The 19495-nt window shown below is 34.7% G+C and overlaps 1 protein-coding gene across 2 annotated transcripts in view; it reads left to right on the top strand.

Moving 5' to 3' along the window:
* si:dkey-230p4.1 overlaps positions 1-19495 on the top strand; it is a 48692-nt gene that overhangs the window by 3125 nt on the left and 26072 nt on the right. The window contains exons 4-11 of one of the 2 annotated variants that reach the window (XM_687458.8): positions 976-1053; positions 1128-1198; positions 4432-4597; positions 7065-7171; positions 12454-12702; positions 13253-13433; positions 16780-16923; positions 17313-17461. In XM_687458.8, coding sequence (XP_692550.3) covers positions 976-1053; positions 1128-1198; positions 4432-4597; positions 7065-7171; positions 12454-12702; positions 13253-13433; positions 16780-16923; positions 17313-17461 — 1145 coding nt within the window. The remainder of the gene's footprint in view (positions 1-975; positions 1054-1127; positions 1199-4431; positions 4598-7064; positions 7172-12453; positions 12703-13252; positions 13434-16779; positions 16924-17312; positions 17462-19495) is intronic. The other variant, XM_021478844.2, reaches the window with a different exon arrangement.

Consider the following 19495-nt stretch of genomic DNA (forward strand, 5'->3'; position numbering starts at 1 on the left):
TTGAATTTTTGATTGAATTTTTTTGATTAAATAAATGCAGCCTTGGTGAGCATGATGAGCTTATTTTAAAACATTTAAAAATTCTACTGACCCCAAACTTTTGACCGATAGTGTGTGTGTGTGTGTGTGTGTATATATACGTACACAAATATACTGTGTATGATACTGTGTGTGTGTGTGTGTGTGTATATATATATATATATATATATATATATATATATATATATATATATATAAACAGTGCTCAGCATTTGATAATTTTTTTATACATTCCCTAGTAAACAAGTGATATATTTTGGTGCATTTGATTTATTAAACAGATATATTTACTAAAATTGTTTTAGTCACCTAACATCTATAGCATAGGTCTCAAACTCAATTCCTGGATGGCCGCAGCTCTGCATAGTTTTGCTCCAACCCTAATCAAACACAGCTGATCCAAATATTAAAGATGTTTAAAAGAGTCATGAACACCTTCATTAGTTGAATCAGCTGTGTTTAATCAGGGTTGGAGAAAAACTGTGCAGAGCTGCGGCCCTCCAGGAATTGAGTTTGAGACCTATGATCTATAGAAAAAGAAAGAAAATACATTTAAATAAAAAACAAACAAACCATAAAATTTTAAGAAAATGTTTTTTTTCTTTCTTTTTCCCCCTCTTTTTTTTTAAATTTCCCCGTTCTAGTGGTGGAAGATTCACCACTGTATGTGTATATGTAAATATTCTAATATAATATATTAGTTCTAATCTATATTCTAATATATATGCTTGAATAAATTTTTTTTTTAAATTTGCTGATGAATTTGTGACCAGATGTTTGAATGGTAGTTATGCCATCTAGACCAGTCACTACAACCAACAACGACATAAAAAAATTGCATGTCAATACTTAATTAGCTTATCCATTTAAGAGGACCAATCACATCTCAGGTATTAACAAACAGTCCCTCACTGGTAATTAATGTGTATGTATAAGGTGTTGGATTACAGGGCTCGCTGTCAAGCTCTGGAGCAGCAGGCTGTCGGTGAAGAACGAGAACTGAGGATCCGAGAGGTGAGACAAAACTACAAGCCTCATTATTTACATGGAGAGCTGTGAGCGCCACATTAACAGCATTCATTTTACAGAGGATACTGCGAGATGAACGCAGCGACACACTGGAGAGCACCCTCATCAGGCTGGAGGAAGAACAGCAGAGGTGTGTAATATGGATGTTATGACTTCAGTGCAGTTTTGGGTGTAGTCGTTTACTAAGTAACTGCAGTAGTCACTGTAACTAAACTACTTTTCCATTGAAATAGTAAAGTAAGGGATTACTTTTCATTTCCTCTTATTTCATTTCGTTTGCTTAAAGGCACAATTATTGTGAATTATTTATTTTTTTTTCATTAAAATATCTTTAATCACTGATAAAATATTTGTCTCTCATCAGCAATTGCTTAAGCAGTCTTTTGCTTTAAAAGCTTTTAGCTTTAGGATTTATTCAGACCAAACCTTTTGCTTCTAAAAACATGAGACTTTTTCAGAAGCCAAAAGTCTTTAGTAGAAGGAATTGTTGTCTTTAAAAAAGCGCAGCGCAGAGTGCGAGGGTATTCAGATACAGCCACTGCGTGCCTGTAAACAGAAACTTGCAATGGTTGCCCCGCCTCTAAGCGCTTCTTATTGGTCTGCTGCTGTGGGACTGACAGTGATGAGCTGCATGTGAAAGTTTAAGTTTAGCTTCAAAAGAGGTGATTATAATGGTCACACAAATCTATTAAGTGCATGTTTACATGGAAAATGTGCTGGATGCCTTCATTTAATATTCTAATTAATTCAAAAAACAGGATTCTCTCTTCACTAGATTTCTTAGCTATTGTTTCGTTTAAGACCATCTTTTGTAATGTTTTTCAAGGAATAATTAGACTCATACTTTACCACAAGGTATCTTGATGGGTTCTGCAAATGAAGCCAAAGTCCACTCCAGGAAGAAAATGAATAAGAATACACTTTTATTAATAAAATAAATCCAGTGAAAAAAAAGAATAAAACAAATGCAAGAACGAAACAAAAAATCCTTTACTTTATTCTCTGCTGAGAATAAAGGGCTTAAGACTTACAGTATACAGAAGTCCCCGGTGGGCCAGTTCGTTTTTTGGCCGTGAGGGCAGGTGTCCCTAGCTGCTTGCACTCTCAGCAGTCGCACTTTTTTCATATATTTATTTTATTTATTTAGCCTTACTCTTTTTATTTATTATTTTGCCGCAGCTCTGTTCTTTTTATTTATTTTCTCGCAGCCCCATGAGCAAAATGCAGCCTGCAGGTTAATGATGACAGCAGCACCTTAGTGAATATAAGAATTCGAATAATTAAAATTAATGAATATTACACCTACTTAAAGAAAATCAGATTCACTACATTAATAAATCTGACATAACTTGATCAGAAATCTAAAAAGGGGAGAAAAAGTTTAAGCCAAAGAGCCAAAGTCTTGCAAGTAACAGTACAATGCTTATTTTTTATTCCAGACGCGCCAACATAACAGCACAATTGTGGTCCAGTGGTCAGCACATTGCGTTAAGACACGATTCGAACATCACCTAAATAATAATCTTTTTTTTTTTAAGACATATAGTATTTTAAAGACATATAATACTGTTTGGGATTCTTATGTAGGTGTACATATTTTATTTTTATTTTTTGTGTGACCACCGTTACAAAGGACTGGATATTTATAAAGAATTTTGCATAGAATATACATTCAGATATTGCAGGACATTGTGATGTTTTAAAGAATAGTGTTGGAGATTTAGCTACCCTTTAATGTTCTCATATTTATGAAAAACATTTGTTCTGAAGTTGTAAAGCAGCTGTTTCCTTGAAATAGACGTGATAGTGTCATTAGAAACTGAATTAGAAATGATGTTATTTTAATATATTCAGTTGTGAACTGAGGTGGGCCGGTCTAAGGCTGAAAAGGAGTCCCACTCCGGCCCTGTTAAGCGTGTTTCTGGTTTGTTGGTGCCATCCTTTTATACAGTATTCAGGCCTTTGAATACAGGTGTGGCTTTAATGTTATAACTTGCATAAGTTACTGCTGATATACTTGGGTATGTCTGTATCAAGATAGCTTGCAGTATATCTCTAAATATATGAATCAACATTTAGGCAGTTCATCAGGGTTGTCCTCCAAAGTGACATTTTTAGCTGGCAAAGGATATCTACTTTTGGAGATAACGTTCCCATGCCTCTTCCAGGTTGCGATTGTAGAACAATTGGTTAGAACTTTCATCTGGACCATATCCTCTTTTAGTACCAGCAGATGACTGACTCACTTCAGTACGCCATCTTTGACCTCTTTAAACTGTCTGTCAGAGATGCCTCTCTCGTCTCTTATGCATCTTCTCATTGCTAATAGCTGTTTATGTAAGCATAGGAGCATCCAAATATTTTGGTGAATATATATATATATATATACAATTTACAAATAATGTCATTAAATCAACCAGACGCTACAAAAAAACTATAGTAAAGTAGCATAATCATAAGGAAAAGCATGTTCTCTGTGAGCTGCCACTTACTCTGTTTCATACAACCATGATTTTAAGATTTTCCATAAACATGATTTCAGTCCCTTAGGATGTAATGAAGACGACAACTCCTATGATTACAAACTCAGTTATGCCACCTTTCTTTGTTGTGAATACATGCCCTATAATGGCAAAACATATATATATATATATATATATATATATATATATATATATATATATATATATATATATATATATACATTATTATATATATATATATATATATATATATATATATATATATATATATGTATATATATATATTTTTATATATATATATATATATATATATATATATATATATATATATATATATATATATATATATATATATATATATATATATACTGTGTCTTTAACAGTTTTGTATAAATATATTCTGAGAAGTAGAGTATTTAGATATTTGGTTATACAAAATATTTTTTTGCATAACTTGGTTTTTCAACTAAAACTGATTAGATTTGTCTTACTATTGCATGTGCTCAAGAAACAATGAATTGGCTAAGAAATGAATGTCAATATATGGTATGCCTGAAATATGGTATCATATTTGAAATGCTTCTCTTTTCTTTGATGCATACCTTATGTAATTTCTTAAGTGCTACATTTTTACCAAAAGTAAAATGCCTTTTTTTTACTTGCATTGAATCTATATTGGTTATACATTGAAATTTTAAGGATATTGAGCAGTATTTAGAGTCAATTATTTAAATTACTTAATGAGTAAATACATTTTAATTATATAGTAATCAGAAAAGTTATTTAAAATGATTTAAGTATTAATGATTTTTTAGGTGACTTTTCCAGCACTGCTTAGCAATTGCAATGCCATGATTGTGTTGTTTGTTGACTGGAGCAGGAGTTTGGGGCTGTCGGAGGTCAGCGCTCTTCTGCGGAGTCAGCTGAGTCAATCAACTGAAGCTAATGAAGCCCTGAGGGACGACCTGCGAAAGCTGACAGCTGATTGGTCCAAAGCTGTGGAGGAGGTGGTGCAGAAGGAAATCGATTGGCAGAAAGAGAAAGAGGTAAGGATGGGATTGACATTTATTTGTTGTTTGGTTGTTTTGAGCTCGATTCCTATGTATCAAAGGCTACACATGTACTCATTTATACATTCACTGGCCACTTTATTAAGTACACCTGACTAGTCGTGGGTTGGACCCCCTTTTGCCTTCAGAACTGCCTTAATACTTCATGGCATAAATTTAATAAGGTTCTAGAAATATTCCTCAGAGATTTTGGTCCATATTGCCATGATTCTTCATGCAGTAGCTCCAGATTTGTCAGCTGCACATCCATGATGTGAATCTCCTGTTCCACCATGTCCCAAAGGTGTTCTATTAGATTGAGATCTGGTGACTGTGGAGGCCATTTGAGTACAGTGAACTCAATGTTATGTTCAAGAAACCTGTCTGAGATGATTCGCGCTTTTGGCATGGCGCATTATCCTGCTGAAAGTAGCCATCAGATGATGAGTAAACTGTGGTCATAAAGAGATGGTCAGCAACAATACTCAGGTAGGCTTTGGCCTTGATATAATGCTCAGGATGGGTCCATGCTTTTATGTTGTTGACGCCGAATTCTGACCCTACTATCCGAATGTCGAAGCAGAAATTGAGACTCATCAAACCAGACAATGTTTTTCCAATCTTCTGTTGTTTAATTTTGGTGAGTGTGTACAAACTGTAGCCTCAGTTTCCTGGTCTTAGCTGACAGGAGTGGCACCTGTTGTGGTCTTCTGCTGCTGTAGCCCATCTGCCTCAAGGTTTGACGTGTTGTGCGTTCAGTGTTGCCTTTGTCAGCTGGAAACAGTCTGGCTATTCTCCTCTGACCTTTGGCATCAACTAGGCGTTTGAGCCCGCAGACTTTAACTGTAAACCCTAAAGATTGTATTGCGTGGAAATCCCAGTAGATCAGCAGTTTCTGAAATACTCAGACCAGCCCGTCACTTAAATCACCTTTTTTTCCCCATTCGGATGCTCTGTTTGAACTGCAGCAGATCGTCTTGATCATGTCAACATGCCTAAATACATTAAGTTGCTGCCATGTGATTGTGTGTGTGTGTGTGTACATCAGGGCCCGAAATTAACCTGTTTGCTTGGTAGCACCGGTGCTTCTAACTTTAAAAATTTAGGCGCATCAGCCAAAATTTAGTCGCACCCACCAATTATAAGCACCGTTACTACAAGTTTTATACAAACATATTTATTGTATTTGAAATCAACACTAATCAAACTAACAAGCAAAAAAAATTAATACAAGTATGCAAGCGTGAGAAAAATATGTCTCAACGAAATCCCGTTATCACAAGAAAATACATTTTTATAACATAACTGAGTGACCACGGAGTGCTCACCGGCCCTGCACGCACTGCTTGAATGAATCTGTTAACGATATGACTGCATGACTGTGCTGTTCTCACAAGTGCTGTCTGATATTGCACTGATGCTTTTGACACATACTGTGCCTTATTATATGCATACATGTTAATAGCAATACCGTAATATATATATATATATATATATATATATATATATATATATATATATATATATATATATATATATATATATATATATATATAAACAAATACAGAAACATTGAAAATACAAAGCTTTATACTGCTTATCGAAATTCAACCAAAAATACTAATATGATTTTTACCCATATTACAGTCGATATTCAGTCGATATTTTGGCATTACAGGTACCATAGAAACAGATTATTTTAGGTTCCAGGCATGTAAAAGCAGCAGAATCGCACTGAAATGGCATAATTACTATAATTCCAATGTGCCGCTTTAAATGCGGTTGTCAAATTTGCAGTGCATGTATGACCTTACAAGCAGGTTCACGAGCATTCGGTAGTTGCTTAGTGATGGCTACATTTTTCTCAGTTGATTTGTATCAGAGCATTAGGGAACGTGTGGTATTATATTGTCACCAGGCAACTGTGCCGTACAACACAAAGTTCAGTGTGAGGATCTTCCATTAGTGGATAGGTGTAAAAATACATTTCTGTGTGTTTCACACGGTTAATAAATATATTTATTTTGTTTCCTTCCCTCAAATAATTGGAGATTTTGTTTTTGGACTTTTAAAATAAAGTTTGCGTTCAGTCATTTTTCACAAACATGTTTAGCAATGCATCTCATTTGACTAACAATGCTGTTCTTATGCGTCGTTAGGTGTTATTCAAAGGTTTGGTGAAGGCTTGGATACATTCAGCATTTTCTCACACATCTGTAGGTGTAAAAATTTATGAGTGGCACTGAATTTTCCTGCTCAGGTTTTGTAAATATAGCTGCTAGATGTTGCTTTCACTGACAGGCTTCCACTGACAGACGCAGATGGATGATTGTTTTTGTATGTGTCAGTCTATGTCACATGTTTCTCATGTGTCTGTAGCCTTCAAAGCAGAAGCACTTACTGGTTTATATAATATTGTAGCAGTGCTTTATTTCTGAAATTATTAATTTTATTTTGAATACAGGTTTTGACAGGCTACATAGGGAAGGAGCACAGCAGGTTGATGACGTTGTGGGGACGCGTGGTCACGCTCAGACGCCAGTGTCACTCTCTGAAGACTGCTACTGACAAGTGAGGACAGATAATCTGATTTATTCTCACAGAAACTAATATGTGGATGTTTTTGCATTAGGTTAGCTAAAATTGACTACTCTTAGATTTTAATTGCTCTTGTTATGCTTGGTTGAAAGGATACTTCACCCGACACAAAAAAGTTAAAAGCAGTCACTGATATCCATATAAGGAATTTAAGATATAGTGGAAGTCAATGGCTGTTATTTCCAATATTCTCCAGTATATACTCCTTTGTGTTTAATGGAACAAAGGAATTCTGACAGGTTTGGAACAATTGGAGAATGAGTAAATGATCAGAGTTTGTTTTATTTTTGTGTGAACTATCTTTTTAATGATTTCAAATTTTGTTTTGGATGTCTTGCACAACATGTTTCCATAAATCCAAGGTCAAAAATGCTGTTTTCTTAAGATATAGGTTTATACAGAGTGCAGCATCTTCTCTCACATTGTTTATTCAAGGATACAGGCTTTCTTAAGCTCCTCCTTTGCAAAATTGTCCTTTGTTTTGATTGATCAGATGGATCAAACTTTTGTTTATGGTCTACCACTTAAAGTGTGCATCAGGCACCAAAGGTCTGCTAAGCCTCTTTTTACTAGTATATTAGAATACGGTGTTCGAAAGCGCTAGATGAAAACATCAAGATGGATATAAAATGAACTACCACACGATGGATAAATTCTAGGTACAGCCGTATTGTAATGGATGAAAAGAGCTGCAGTGTTTTCCCTACTTACAGAAACCTTTTTGCATTGATAGAACACACTGGTTCCCATTAAATTATATTTATTTTTCTTCCTAAATTAGAGCTGCACGATTCTGGCTAAAATGAGAATCATGATTTTTTTTTAACCTAAAGTAAAGATCACGATTCTCTCACGATTCTGTAGATGTAAAATAAAGCTTAATATGATATTATTGTTTTTTCTCAAACATATGGTAAACAACAATATTAATATTATGTGTAGGTCTACTGGTTTCTATAAATAGTTCTGTTCTACTTATATTAATTCTGATGTTAAATTATGTTTGAGATATAGGCCTATGCTTGCAATCTGTCATTGAGAACATTATTAGACCATTTAATTCACTGGTAAAATCAACATTATATAGGCTAGAGTAGTTATACTGACACTGTAAACATTTATTTTCATGCACAACTGTGTGTTCGCTATGAAAGAAAAACATGTCAAATGCTTGTCACATTCTTAACTCTAAAATGTGATATGATTATTTAAATGATGTGCTCGCTTTCGGTTTCATTTTCACTGTAAAGTACTGTTCATTCTTCGCGCACGGCTATCAAACGATCACTCTGTGCCACAAACTGAATATTATTTACAGCTTTATTACCTGTTACTCACAGCATATGCAGGTTCTGTTCACTAAAGTAGATGCACACGCGTCTGTAGGGGGCTTGCCTGCAGTCGGCAGCTCACGTCACGTGTGATTTCCCGGCCGCGAATACCGCATTATATGAAGACAAATGACATTTTTAGGTGAATTATACCTTATAAATACAGTATTTGACTCTTTTAACATCATTTGGAGGTGTCCATGTCGCTGAGCAACGTGTGTGAAACAATGAAAAGACTTGTGCAGCCGCCTTTACTTCTTTCCTGAACTTGAAAATATGATTGGCAGGATTAAGATTGTCAAGAGGATCGAATCGAGATCGCGATCTTTTTTCGATTAATTGTGCAGCTCTATCCTGAACATATGGAATGGGAAACAGATTTCTAAAACATGGGACACTGAAGATTTAGGGCGTACTCACACTATGTAAAGTTGACGTGAACCAGGCCAAAGCAAGCTTGTCCCCGCTCTCGTCTCCCCCATACGGCCCGCACTCACATTACATTCGGGCCTGGGCGCGCTTACGTCATTGAGTGCTTTCGCTCAGCACAGTGGAGATTTCTTTAGTTACATCATTTTGGTCGTTTGAGATGCAGTGACACGCAGTCAAATATTTCGCCGAACAAAACAGCCACTTTTGACTTTCATAAGCAACCATAAAGTTCTCGTGCTGCAGGAATTAGGAGGTTTGCTGAAGGTGCAGCTGTCGTGCAGTGAGGGGTTTGCGTCTTTAATAAACTACGACAGTGTGTGTTCATTAAACAGTAAGAATGATTAATAAATCCATATAAAACAGTCCCTTAAATGTCACGTCTCGTCTTTAGTTTTGGGCTGTGGCGTGCTTTGCACTCACAGTACAAGCGTACCACATCAAAGCCCAAGTGAACTGTGCTCTGGCACACCTCTTTCAACCGGGCCAGGGCTGGCCAAGTGAATTGTGCCTGAGCCCGATTCAGAGCACTCACACTTCTCAAACGATCTGGGAAACGGGCCTGAGCACGGTTCGGATAGCATAGTGTGAGTAGGCCCTTAAGAATGATACTGACAAATCAGCTTTCCATCTCAGGAAAAATTAACAAATTAAATTTAATAAAGATAAAACACCTAAATATAAAAAATATTTAAAGTTAAAGGCACAATCTGTCAGATTTTATCATTCAAATATCTGTGTTATATACAGTAGTCGACATTTGTAGTGGATCATCTCCTTTCATCAAAGTTGTCCTAAGATTATTTAACAACAGCCTTTTTTAGTCAGAGGACAGTTTTGAAAAACTATTTTTTTATAAATGTTGACAAGGCGACACTGAGGTTCAAACCCCGGGTGGGTCAGTTGGCATTTCTGTGTGTAGTTTGCATGTTTTCCTCGTGTTCACATGGGTTTCCTCCAGGTCCTCTGGTTTCCCCCACAGTCTAAAGACATGTGCTATAGGTGACTTAAATAAACTAAATTGGCTGTAGTGTATGTGTGTATAGGCGTTTCCCAGTGCTAGGTTGCGGTTGGAAGGGCATCCCCTGTGTAAAACATATGCTGGATAAGTTCATTTTGCTGTCGCAACCCCTGATTGATAAAGGGACTAAGCTAAAGGAAAATTAAAGAATAAATGTTGCTGTAATTATATACTGACTTGTGTAATTATGTTACGCCCCGTGTGGCTCGGATGATTAAAAGGGCTAAACATAATTATGACAACCCAATGTTTTTAAAATTCCCCAAAGACATTAGCTGCCATAGATCACCACAGACAATGGTCGTGGCAAAAAGTGGTTCGCTTTAAAAAATACTATTTAACTACTCAAAGTATATTTACAAATGTTTATAATAAATGCAAAATAAGCAAACAAATCAATTTAAACAAAACTGATAGAGGGAAGGAAAATAAGTGGTGCCAAATCAAACACCCGCTAACCAAACCCTCCCCACCCCTAAAAAACTAAAGAGAATTCTGAAGATAGAAAAAAAACATCTTCAGCTTCACACGCCCCTTACTAGACTGCACTTGCTAGCAAAAACTTACAGCAAAAAGTGTAGCATCCGGTTCTGACCTAATGGATTAACAGAGAATCATCTATCCGCTTGTTAAGTGTGACGTCATGCAAATCGGCTTCCGGGTCCAAGCGCTTTGTTCAACTGTTTGAGGAGACTCATGAAATGGTAATTATAAACGTTTACAAAGTGATTTAATACTTTCGAAAATCACGATCGCAATATATATGTCCCTGCCTAATATCCGATGGCCAGAAAGTGATTCATTTTTTTATAAATTGTTAAAATTTTGGTATTTGTGATGCAGCAAGCCCAGAGATTGTTGTGTACACTATCACTTTATATAAAATTAACTTTAATGTGTGATATGAATTAAAAGTGATCATAAACAAATAACTCAAATGAGTGGCGGCTTGGACCCGGAAACAGTATTACATACGTCACCAACACGTCATCACTTAACAAGCGGATGTGTGTGTAAAATTCATGTGACATACTCCACTTTCACTTCCCTTAGATTTAAGCAGATTTAGCTTGGATATTCTGAGGTACAAAAAAAAAATTAACAGAACAGGCACAAAAAGTCACAAGGAAAGACAGAGCAGTGACAAGAGACAAGGATACCCCCTCAGTGTGGCATCCTCTTCTGATCGGTCCAGTCGTGAAAACGCAAGCCAATCGAAACATAGATTTTAGAAAAACAGCAGACAGCAAATAAAAATGGAAAGGGGAGGAGAGAACATCAGAGCAACAACCCGAGGCATTTAACAAATTATATCACAGCAAATGTTTTGAAGAATGTTCAAATCCAGACAAATAAGCAATTTTAACTAGTGACACAGATCATGTCCTGTGTCGCCATGCTAAAAACATCATACACCCTCAATTTCCAGTTTGATTTTATAGAAAATTTTATAGAAAATGCTTTTTTTCTTGTTATATAAAATTATTTTATATAAATTGTCTTCTACTACTGCCTTTGTTTGTTGTGAATACAAGCCCTCTAGTAGCGAAAAATAATAGTCAGTCTTTATACACTGTCTTTTAAAATAATATTTCACATTGCTGATATTCTTGTATTTTTGTTCATATAAATGCTGGCTGTCCTGTTTTTATTGACTACAGAAGCCTTTTTTTTATTATATTAACTCCCTTAAAGACATTTTTAGCAAAGTATCACCAGGAAAATTGTTTAAAAAAATGTATTATCGCCAAAAAATCTTATTGAATTAAATTTTAAGCTTTCAGTTGTTTGTTATTTTTAATTGTATATTTATTAATGTTCTTGCCATGCATTAATGTTAAAATGTTCTTGCCATGAAAATAGCCTTGTTTGCTGACTTGACATGGGAAGATAACTGGCTTCAAGGTTTACCGCGGTTTGGAAAAGTCAAGGTTTTAAAACGGCAAAGATTTTCTGTTAAAGCGTTCCTAAGGTATATGTAAAAAAAATTCATGCTTATTTTATTTATTTTTTAAGGCAACAGTACCTCCTGCAGAAAAGAAACCTCCACATCAAAAGCTACTGCTCCAAAATATTTAAAATGTTTCTTAATATAAAATAATATATTAATATATTGTGTTTAATGGTGAAAAAGTTCTTGTTTTTTACCAAGACATTTAAAAATAACCTATTTTGGAGCATTAATCACAATACCGTGATACTGTGATATTTTTATACAAGGTTATCTTACAGTCAGAATCTTAGTCCGAATCCATCATCATCATCATCAATGCAGTCTTTTTCAGCATAATAAACCTTCAAAAACGATTTATACATGTTCTTTTTTTTATGTGAAGCTGCTTTGACACAATCTACATTGTAAAAAAAGCACTACATAAAAAAATAAAGGTGAATTGAATGTTCAGTAGTAGTGCATTCAATCTCTAGTCTACACCATCAATTAAATGTGCATGTGTTGTGTTTTTGTGTGGCAGGGACTTGTGGGAGCTGAAAGCAGACTTCTCTCGTCTCTCTTCATCTCTCCTCTCTGTATGGGCTTCTCCTCTATCGGCTCCCAAGCTGACCCATAACTCCTCCTTATCCCAGTCCACTTCAGCACAACCCCTCTCCACCACCCAGGGCCCGCTGTCTCTTGATGATCTGAACCATGAACAGACAGACGAGAGGAAGTCCAGTGAATTAAAAGCAGACATCGAGTCTGAAACCCTGGAGCTCAGAAACAGGTCACTTCAGGATTCATACATGATATTACATGATATTGGACTGTGCGTCTGCATTCAAAATAATAAACAATTTAAAAGTGTAGATAAATACAATAAAGAAAAAAGTTACAATTGAAATAAACAGTGTTTTATAATTTGCCGAGTTTATTTAGGCATAGTAATTGAATTATAAAATAATTCAATATATTTGAATCATTATTAACATTACTAATGGTACAATTTATTTAGCTTGAATGCATTTAAATTCCACAAATATTCACAATACTCAAAATCACATGCAAATTATGATTAACCATAATATAAACTCAGCATTGCATGTCCTGCAGTTTGGCTATTGATCACTGATCTCATTGCATTATTGGTGCTGAAACAATATATTGTGCAGCCCTCATTCATACTTTAAGTCCATACTGCAATATTTTGAGTATTTACAGAATGTTTTGTGGATATCTGTATTACCAATATAGTTTTAACATCATTCAATACCGAGATCTTATTACGTTTAACATGTGAATTTTTGTATTGATGTACTGGGATTATAATTTCATAGGATCACAGAGCTGAATATGACCGTAAAAGCTCTCGAATCTGAACGGGAGAAGCAGGAGGAAGAGATGGAGAGGAGGCACAGGCATGAGATGGAGAGAGAACAAGAGCAAGAGAGGAAGTGGGAGAGACAGATGGAACTAGAGAGAAACTTTGAGTCTGTCTGTCAGGCTGTCAAGACCCTGGTGAGTCAACGTAAAAAAATAGAGCTGGTAGTCGACTGATCAAACTAATTTATTCCCCATTTCTGAGAATCTGGAGCTGAATCCAAAGATTGGATTTGATTACAAGAGGAATCGATGACTCTGAGAACCTTTTTCAGTTTAAAGGTGCTATAAAATGCATTGATACATTGTTTAAATTGTTCTCTGATAAATCTCCAGAAACAAGCCCACTTCGATCCCTAGAAGCTAACTTTAACTTTCATTTCATCTTTAACGCTTTGATGCACTACATGGGTCTAAAGTGAACTGTCTTAAGTTTATTTTTTCTATATCTATTTTATAGCTAGTGCATCAAAGGGTTAAAACACATCATTTAATGGTAAGTTTTTAATATACTTTAAACCAGGGGTCACCAACTCTGTTCATGGAGAGCTCCTATCCTGCAGAATTCAGTTCCAACCCTAATCAAACACACCTGAACTAATTAATAGGACCTGAAGCAGCACTTGATAATTAAAGACAGGTGTGTTTGCTCAGGGTTGCAACTGAAATCTGCAGAAAGTTATGCTGAGTTCAGACTGCACGATTTTCAAAGTAGTCGCGTCACAGGGGGTTCACACTGCATGACTTATACAATGACTCATGACTTATACAGGAGGAAGAATCACCAACAACTTTGTCTTTGTCCGCAAACATCTTACAAACCAAACACATGGAAAAGTGACTTAACGCAAGGTCACGCAGTATATCTTTGTACATAGTATATCATTATAACTAGGGCTGCTTGATTTTGGGAAAAATCATAATCACGATTATTTTGGTCATAATTGTAATCACGATTATTCCAAACGATTATTAGTTGTAGTCAAAATTATTAGCACTCCTGAGAATTATTATTTTTTTAAATAAATATTTCCCTAATTATGTTTAACAGAGCAAGGAATTTTAACAGTATTTCCTCTAATATTTCTTCTTTTGGAGAAAGGCTTATTTGTTTTGTTTTGGCTAGAATAAAAGCAGATTTAAATGTTTTGAAACCTCTTTTAAGGTCAATATTATTAGCCCCTTTAGGCAATATATATTTTTGATTGTCTGCAGAAGAAACTACTGTTATACAATGAACTGCTTAATTACCCTAATTAAGCCTTTAAATCACACTTTGAATTTGAATGCTTGTATTTAAAAAATATCTAGTCTAATATTATGTGCGGTCATCATAGCAAAGATAAAATAAATCAGTTATTAGAAATCAGTTATTAAAACTATTATGTTTAGAAATGTATTAAAAATATATATATTTCCATTAAACAGAAATTGGGGGAAAAAGGCTGCTAATATTCAGGAGAGCTAATAATTCTGACCTCAACTGCATATATACAGTTATTTTCCACCCTGCAAAGGAAAGAGAAATAAATACAATAGACTAAAAATATGAAACAAACTGTGTTTTAAGAATCTTCACTGTAAGAAAAACACTTTAGCTACAAAAGTCTTCAGTCAAGAGCACTGAGATTTTCTCATTGTTTTATTAATAATGATAAAAAAGGTGGCAGTAAGAATTGCGCGCTGTTACTTTAATGGTTTCGCTTTCACGTGTCTTTTGATCCTTATTACAAAATGAGGGCTAATAGGAATAATCACTAAACACCTCGTTTTGACACCTATTTGACCTTTAAGCGCTAGCGTTAAGATGACTTTGGATGTCTGCGCTCTGCTCGTCACAGTATGCGAATGAGACCAAATGCAAATGCAGTCTTTCGCGCTTTTAAGAGCAACAAGTGAGGAGAACTGGAAAGGGGACGGTAAATAATAGAATAATCATTTATCTCGATTAAGGATTTTTCGTAATCATTAGAAGCCAAAATCGAAATCGGATTTTCGAATTAATTGCACAGCCCTAATTATAACTATATAATGAGAAAGAAGCCTTTAGTGGGGTAGAAAATGTACTTATTTTGCTCATCTGGGTTTTAAAGGAAATTAGCAATTTCTCCTTCAACTTTTTTCTTTTTCGACCCGGTTGTGATACCTATTGCAGACAGACACAGGTGCTCCTGACAAATTTTCACTAGTTTTTCCCTCCATTTCTTTGGTCCAGATAGACTGAAAAGAAGCCCTTTTAACTTCTCCCCCTACCTTCCGCTGGCCTGCAGACACCCATAATAGTGGATGCTGCTCTCTCATTGGCTGTAGGTGATCGCCAATGTTATTTTCAGTCAGAACACATTTCACATGGTATGATTTAAATCGCCGACAGGTCTAGATATTTAGCATGCCAAATATCTCATGGGTGCCTGCAACTTCTCTGTGATTTTCTTAGATCGCGTCTTTAATACTTTACACTGTTATTTTATTGGCATTTATCGGTGATTTCTCAAAACCTGTCAGCTATTCAAAATCAGGGCTAAAATCATGCAGTCTGAGCTCGGCCTTAGGTCTCCAGGAACAAAGTTGGTGACCTCTGGTCTGAACAGTCAAAAACAATTTACTTTGTTTGCAGAATATTATTGTATATAATCAGGGAAATTATTCCTTTGTAAAAACCTTAAGGACATAGAATAAACTATCAAGTGCGTTGTATGTTTGAGTCTTGCTGAAGTTAGATTTTTTGTTGTTGTTGTGAAAAACAACCTCTAAATATGCATTTTACTTGACATCTTCTGGCACAAATTGTCTGGTGTATTTTGGATGTTTTCTTTTCATTGCACAAAAATGTTTATATTTATTATCCAAAAACTAAAATCTCAAAATTGACAGAGGCAATGAAAAGCAATGTTTTTGCCTGCTGTGTCTCAATTTAAAAGAATACATTAATAATCAAACTGCTTTGCTAACAATGGTCAGAAGTCTATTAACAGGTCCTGTAGGACAGTTTACTTTAATAAATTTTCTTTGTCTGATTTTAAATCTAAGCTAAACATATCCAATAACATATATTTGCAAAGCTTGTAGCACATGATGTTTAATATTTTTCTGGATTTTGACCAGTAAAACCTTTTTTTTATTATTATTCTTTCCATTTTTTACTTGTTTTTTTGTCTTTGACTTACTCTTGTTGCTTGTGGCTTTTAGTTGTTTTAGTTGTTAAGCACATTAGTCAACAAAATGTTTTTTTTATTATGCTATATAAATAAACTGTTATTGTCAGTGACCTGGTTCTTATATCCTATATATCCGACCATCAAATTATGTGCTTGAATGAGCTTTTTTTTTTTAAATGCTCATTTAACACTGTCAAGTTTTGAAAAGAATAAATGACAACAATAACAGTAAGGAAATAATTCCAGAACCAGGAATTAGAATTTAAAAAGCCTTAATCGAAATAAATCAAGAATTAGTTAATTGATGTTAACTTTTTTTTTCTCAGTCTCGTGCTCTCCTTTCTCAGAAGATGAGTGGAGAGTCCAGCTCTCTCTCTGCTGATGATGCGTCTAGTGATGGACTGTGCTCTGTCCTCTCGGTCATCGCTCAAGCTGAGACAGCCCTGCAATGGAGGGAACAGGAAGTACAGGTTGATCAATATGACATCAAAATTCACCGTTTTTTAACTAGTCTTTTTATGAATAATCAGTAATGATTAAATCACACTGAACTGAGCTAAACTGAACTGAACTTAAACATTAAAAACTGAACTACACTGTTCCAGTTACTGAACCACACTGTTCCAGTTACTATGACCATTTATGTGAAGCTGCTTTGACACAATCTACATTGTAAAAGCGCTATACAAATAAAGCTGAATTGAATGAATGATTATTCATTGTATGATTTTTAAACCAGTAAACCAGTAACAGGGGCTTTTTAATCTTTCCTCCCAATTTGAATGGCTTGTTCTCTAAACTGATGTTCTTCTGGGCTAATGTCTGCAAGCTCTCTTAATAAGCCCGATCTTTTTGTCAGGAGGCTCAGATGAGCTTGCGCAGGCTTGGGACAGAGAAAGAATCACTGGAGCAGAGAATCACACAGTTGGAGAGTGAGTGGGTGGAGCTTCAGGAACAGACCAATCAGGGCGCACTACAGATTAAACACACACAGGAACTGTTGAACAGGTGATGAATGCTTCATTATTTCAACATCATAACTCATCCCAATGTGACCTTTTATTTTTCCCAAATGCAGCCTTTGAAAAGTAGAGGTAATAAAGCATATTTCTAGGATATTAACAAAATATTCAAATCATATTAGTCAGCTGATCTAACTCTTGCTTTCATTTCATCTTTAAAACCACTTATTTAACAATAATGTTAGATACAACATCTAAAATAAGGTCAATTGTGATCATTTTATTGTTTCAATACCTATTATAGATGTAGTGTTGTAGATTAAAATAAATAAAGTTTGATACATTTAGGTAAATGAGTGATTTAGTAAAAGTATGCCTTTTTCAGCAAGAAAACTTAAATTGATCAAAATTGACTATAAATTCATTCTTGACGTTACAAAAATGTCTTTTTCAAATAAATGCTCTATTTTTAACATTATTTTCATAAACAGAAAAGTTATTATTCTAATGATATTAAGTTATTTTCCTTAAAATGTTTACTTTTCACAAACATATTAAGCAGCACAGATGTTTTCAATGATATTTGATAAAAGATAAACAGATAAAAAGAGTAACGTTGTGAAAATTCTAACATTTTAAACTAATAATAAATTAGTTTGTCACAAGTAGGCATGAGACAATAACCGTGGTTTGGAAAAGTCAAGGTTTTAAAACTGTTAAAAGTTTCTGTTATACCGTTCCTAAGGTGTGTGTAAGATTATTTATTTACTTTTTTGTTTGTTTTTTATGACAACGGTATCTCAAGCAGAAAAGAGATCCAAAGATGTCGTTTTAAATTGTTAAGAAATCTGTGTTTTTAAAATTAATGAAGACAGCAGAAGTCAATGACTCATTTTCATTATTTAGCCTGACATGTTCACTGCTCCAAAATATTATAAATCTTTCAAAAAATAAAATATATTGTTTTCAAAGGGGAAAAATGTGTTGTTTTTTTATCCAGACATTTAAATAGAATATATTTTAGAGCAGTGAGCACAAAATCGTGAAACCATGATATTTTTATCCAAGGTTATCATACAGTCAGAATCTTATACCGGCCCATGCCTAGTCACAGATCAGAAGTTAATCTGTTAAAAAAAAAAAACACTATCATTTAAACAGAGTGTCCGCAGGGTCTTAAAAATTCATAGAATTTTAGGCTTTCAAAGGTCTTAAATTAACAGATATTTTGTGTTGTAGGACCTAAATCATTTTAAACAGGTCTTAATTTTTGTCTGTACGTGTAACGTTACCCAGTCAGGCTGACAAATCACCAATAATTTATCTTAATAAAACTTTTAACAAAAGTTACCAGTATGGTGAAATTAGCTTATTAAAGTTTTATATGTATTTTAGACAAGACTGTTGTGCATAACATAAATTTAGTTTAACTAGTATATATTTAAACTAGATTTAGCTAGTTTTAACAAATTTAAAAATATGTGGTTAAGAAATAACTAAATTTAAATAGTTTTGATGAGGCAAGTTAAAATCTTTTTCATTGGCCCAACCATACCATTAGGAAAAATCCTTAGGGCCATATCATACACCCGGTGCAATAAGGCACAAGACCAATATTTTCAGACCAACACAACCCTAACTTCCCTGTTTTGCGGCAGGTTGTTTAAGTAGCACATCCATTTGTGCCACTTTGTGGGCTAATGGGTGTGCCAGTCTAGAAAAGAGGTATGTTAAGGCGCATCGTTGGCACGTTGCAATTTTGAAAAACTAAAAGACTGTGCAATAGACCCACTGAAAGCTGCCATATAAATAGCAAATGCGCCATAGCGCGACACAACTGACTCCTGTAGGGAGTGGGAGATGAGACTGATTGATTTATTCTGAAAACACACTCATAACTATCATGTTTACAAGCCTTTTGCACTATGTACTGTTTTACATATTCTGTACTTTTTTGCATTTTATACTGTTTACATCTCCACAACTCTGGTTTGCATTCATTGCCATATGCCCTTAAGTGTAATCGAATTGTTTACAAATTCTTATTTTTTTCACATATATTTTAAATTACATTTTATGT

The sequence above is a fragment of the Danio rerio genome, chromosome 9, assembly GCF_049306965.1.
Source record: "Danio rerio strain Tuebingen ecotype United States chromosome 9, GRCz12tu, whole genome shotgun sequence".
NCBI lineage: Eukaryota > Metazoa > Chordata > Actinopteri > Cypriniformes > Danionidae > Danio > Danio rerio.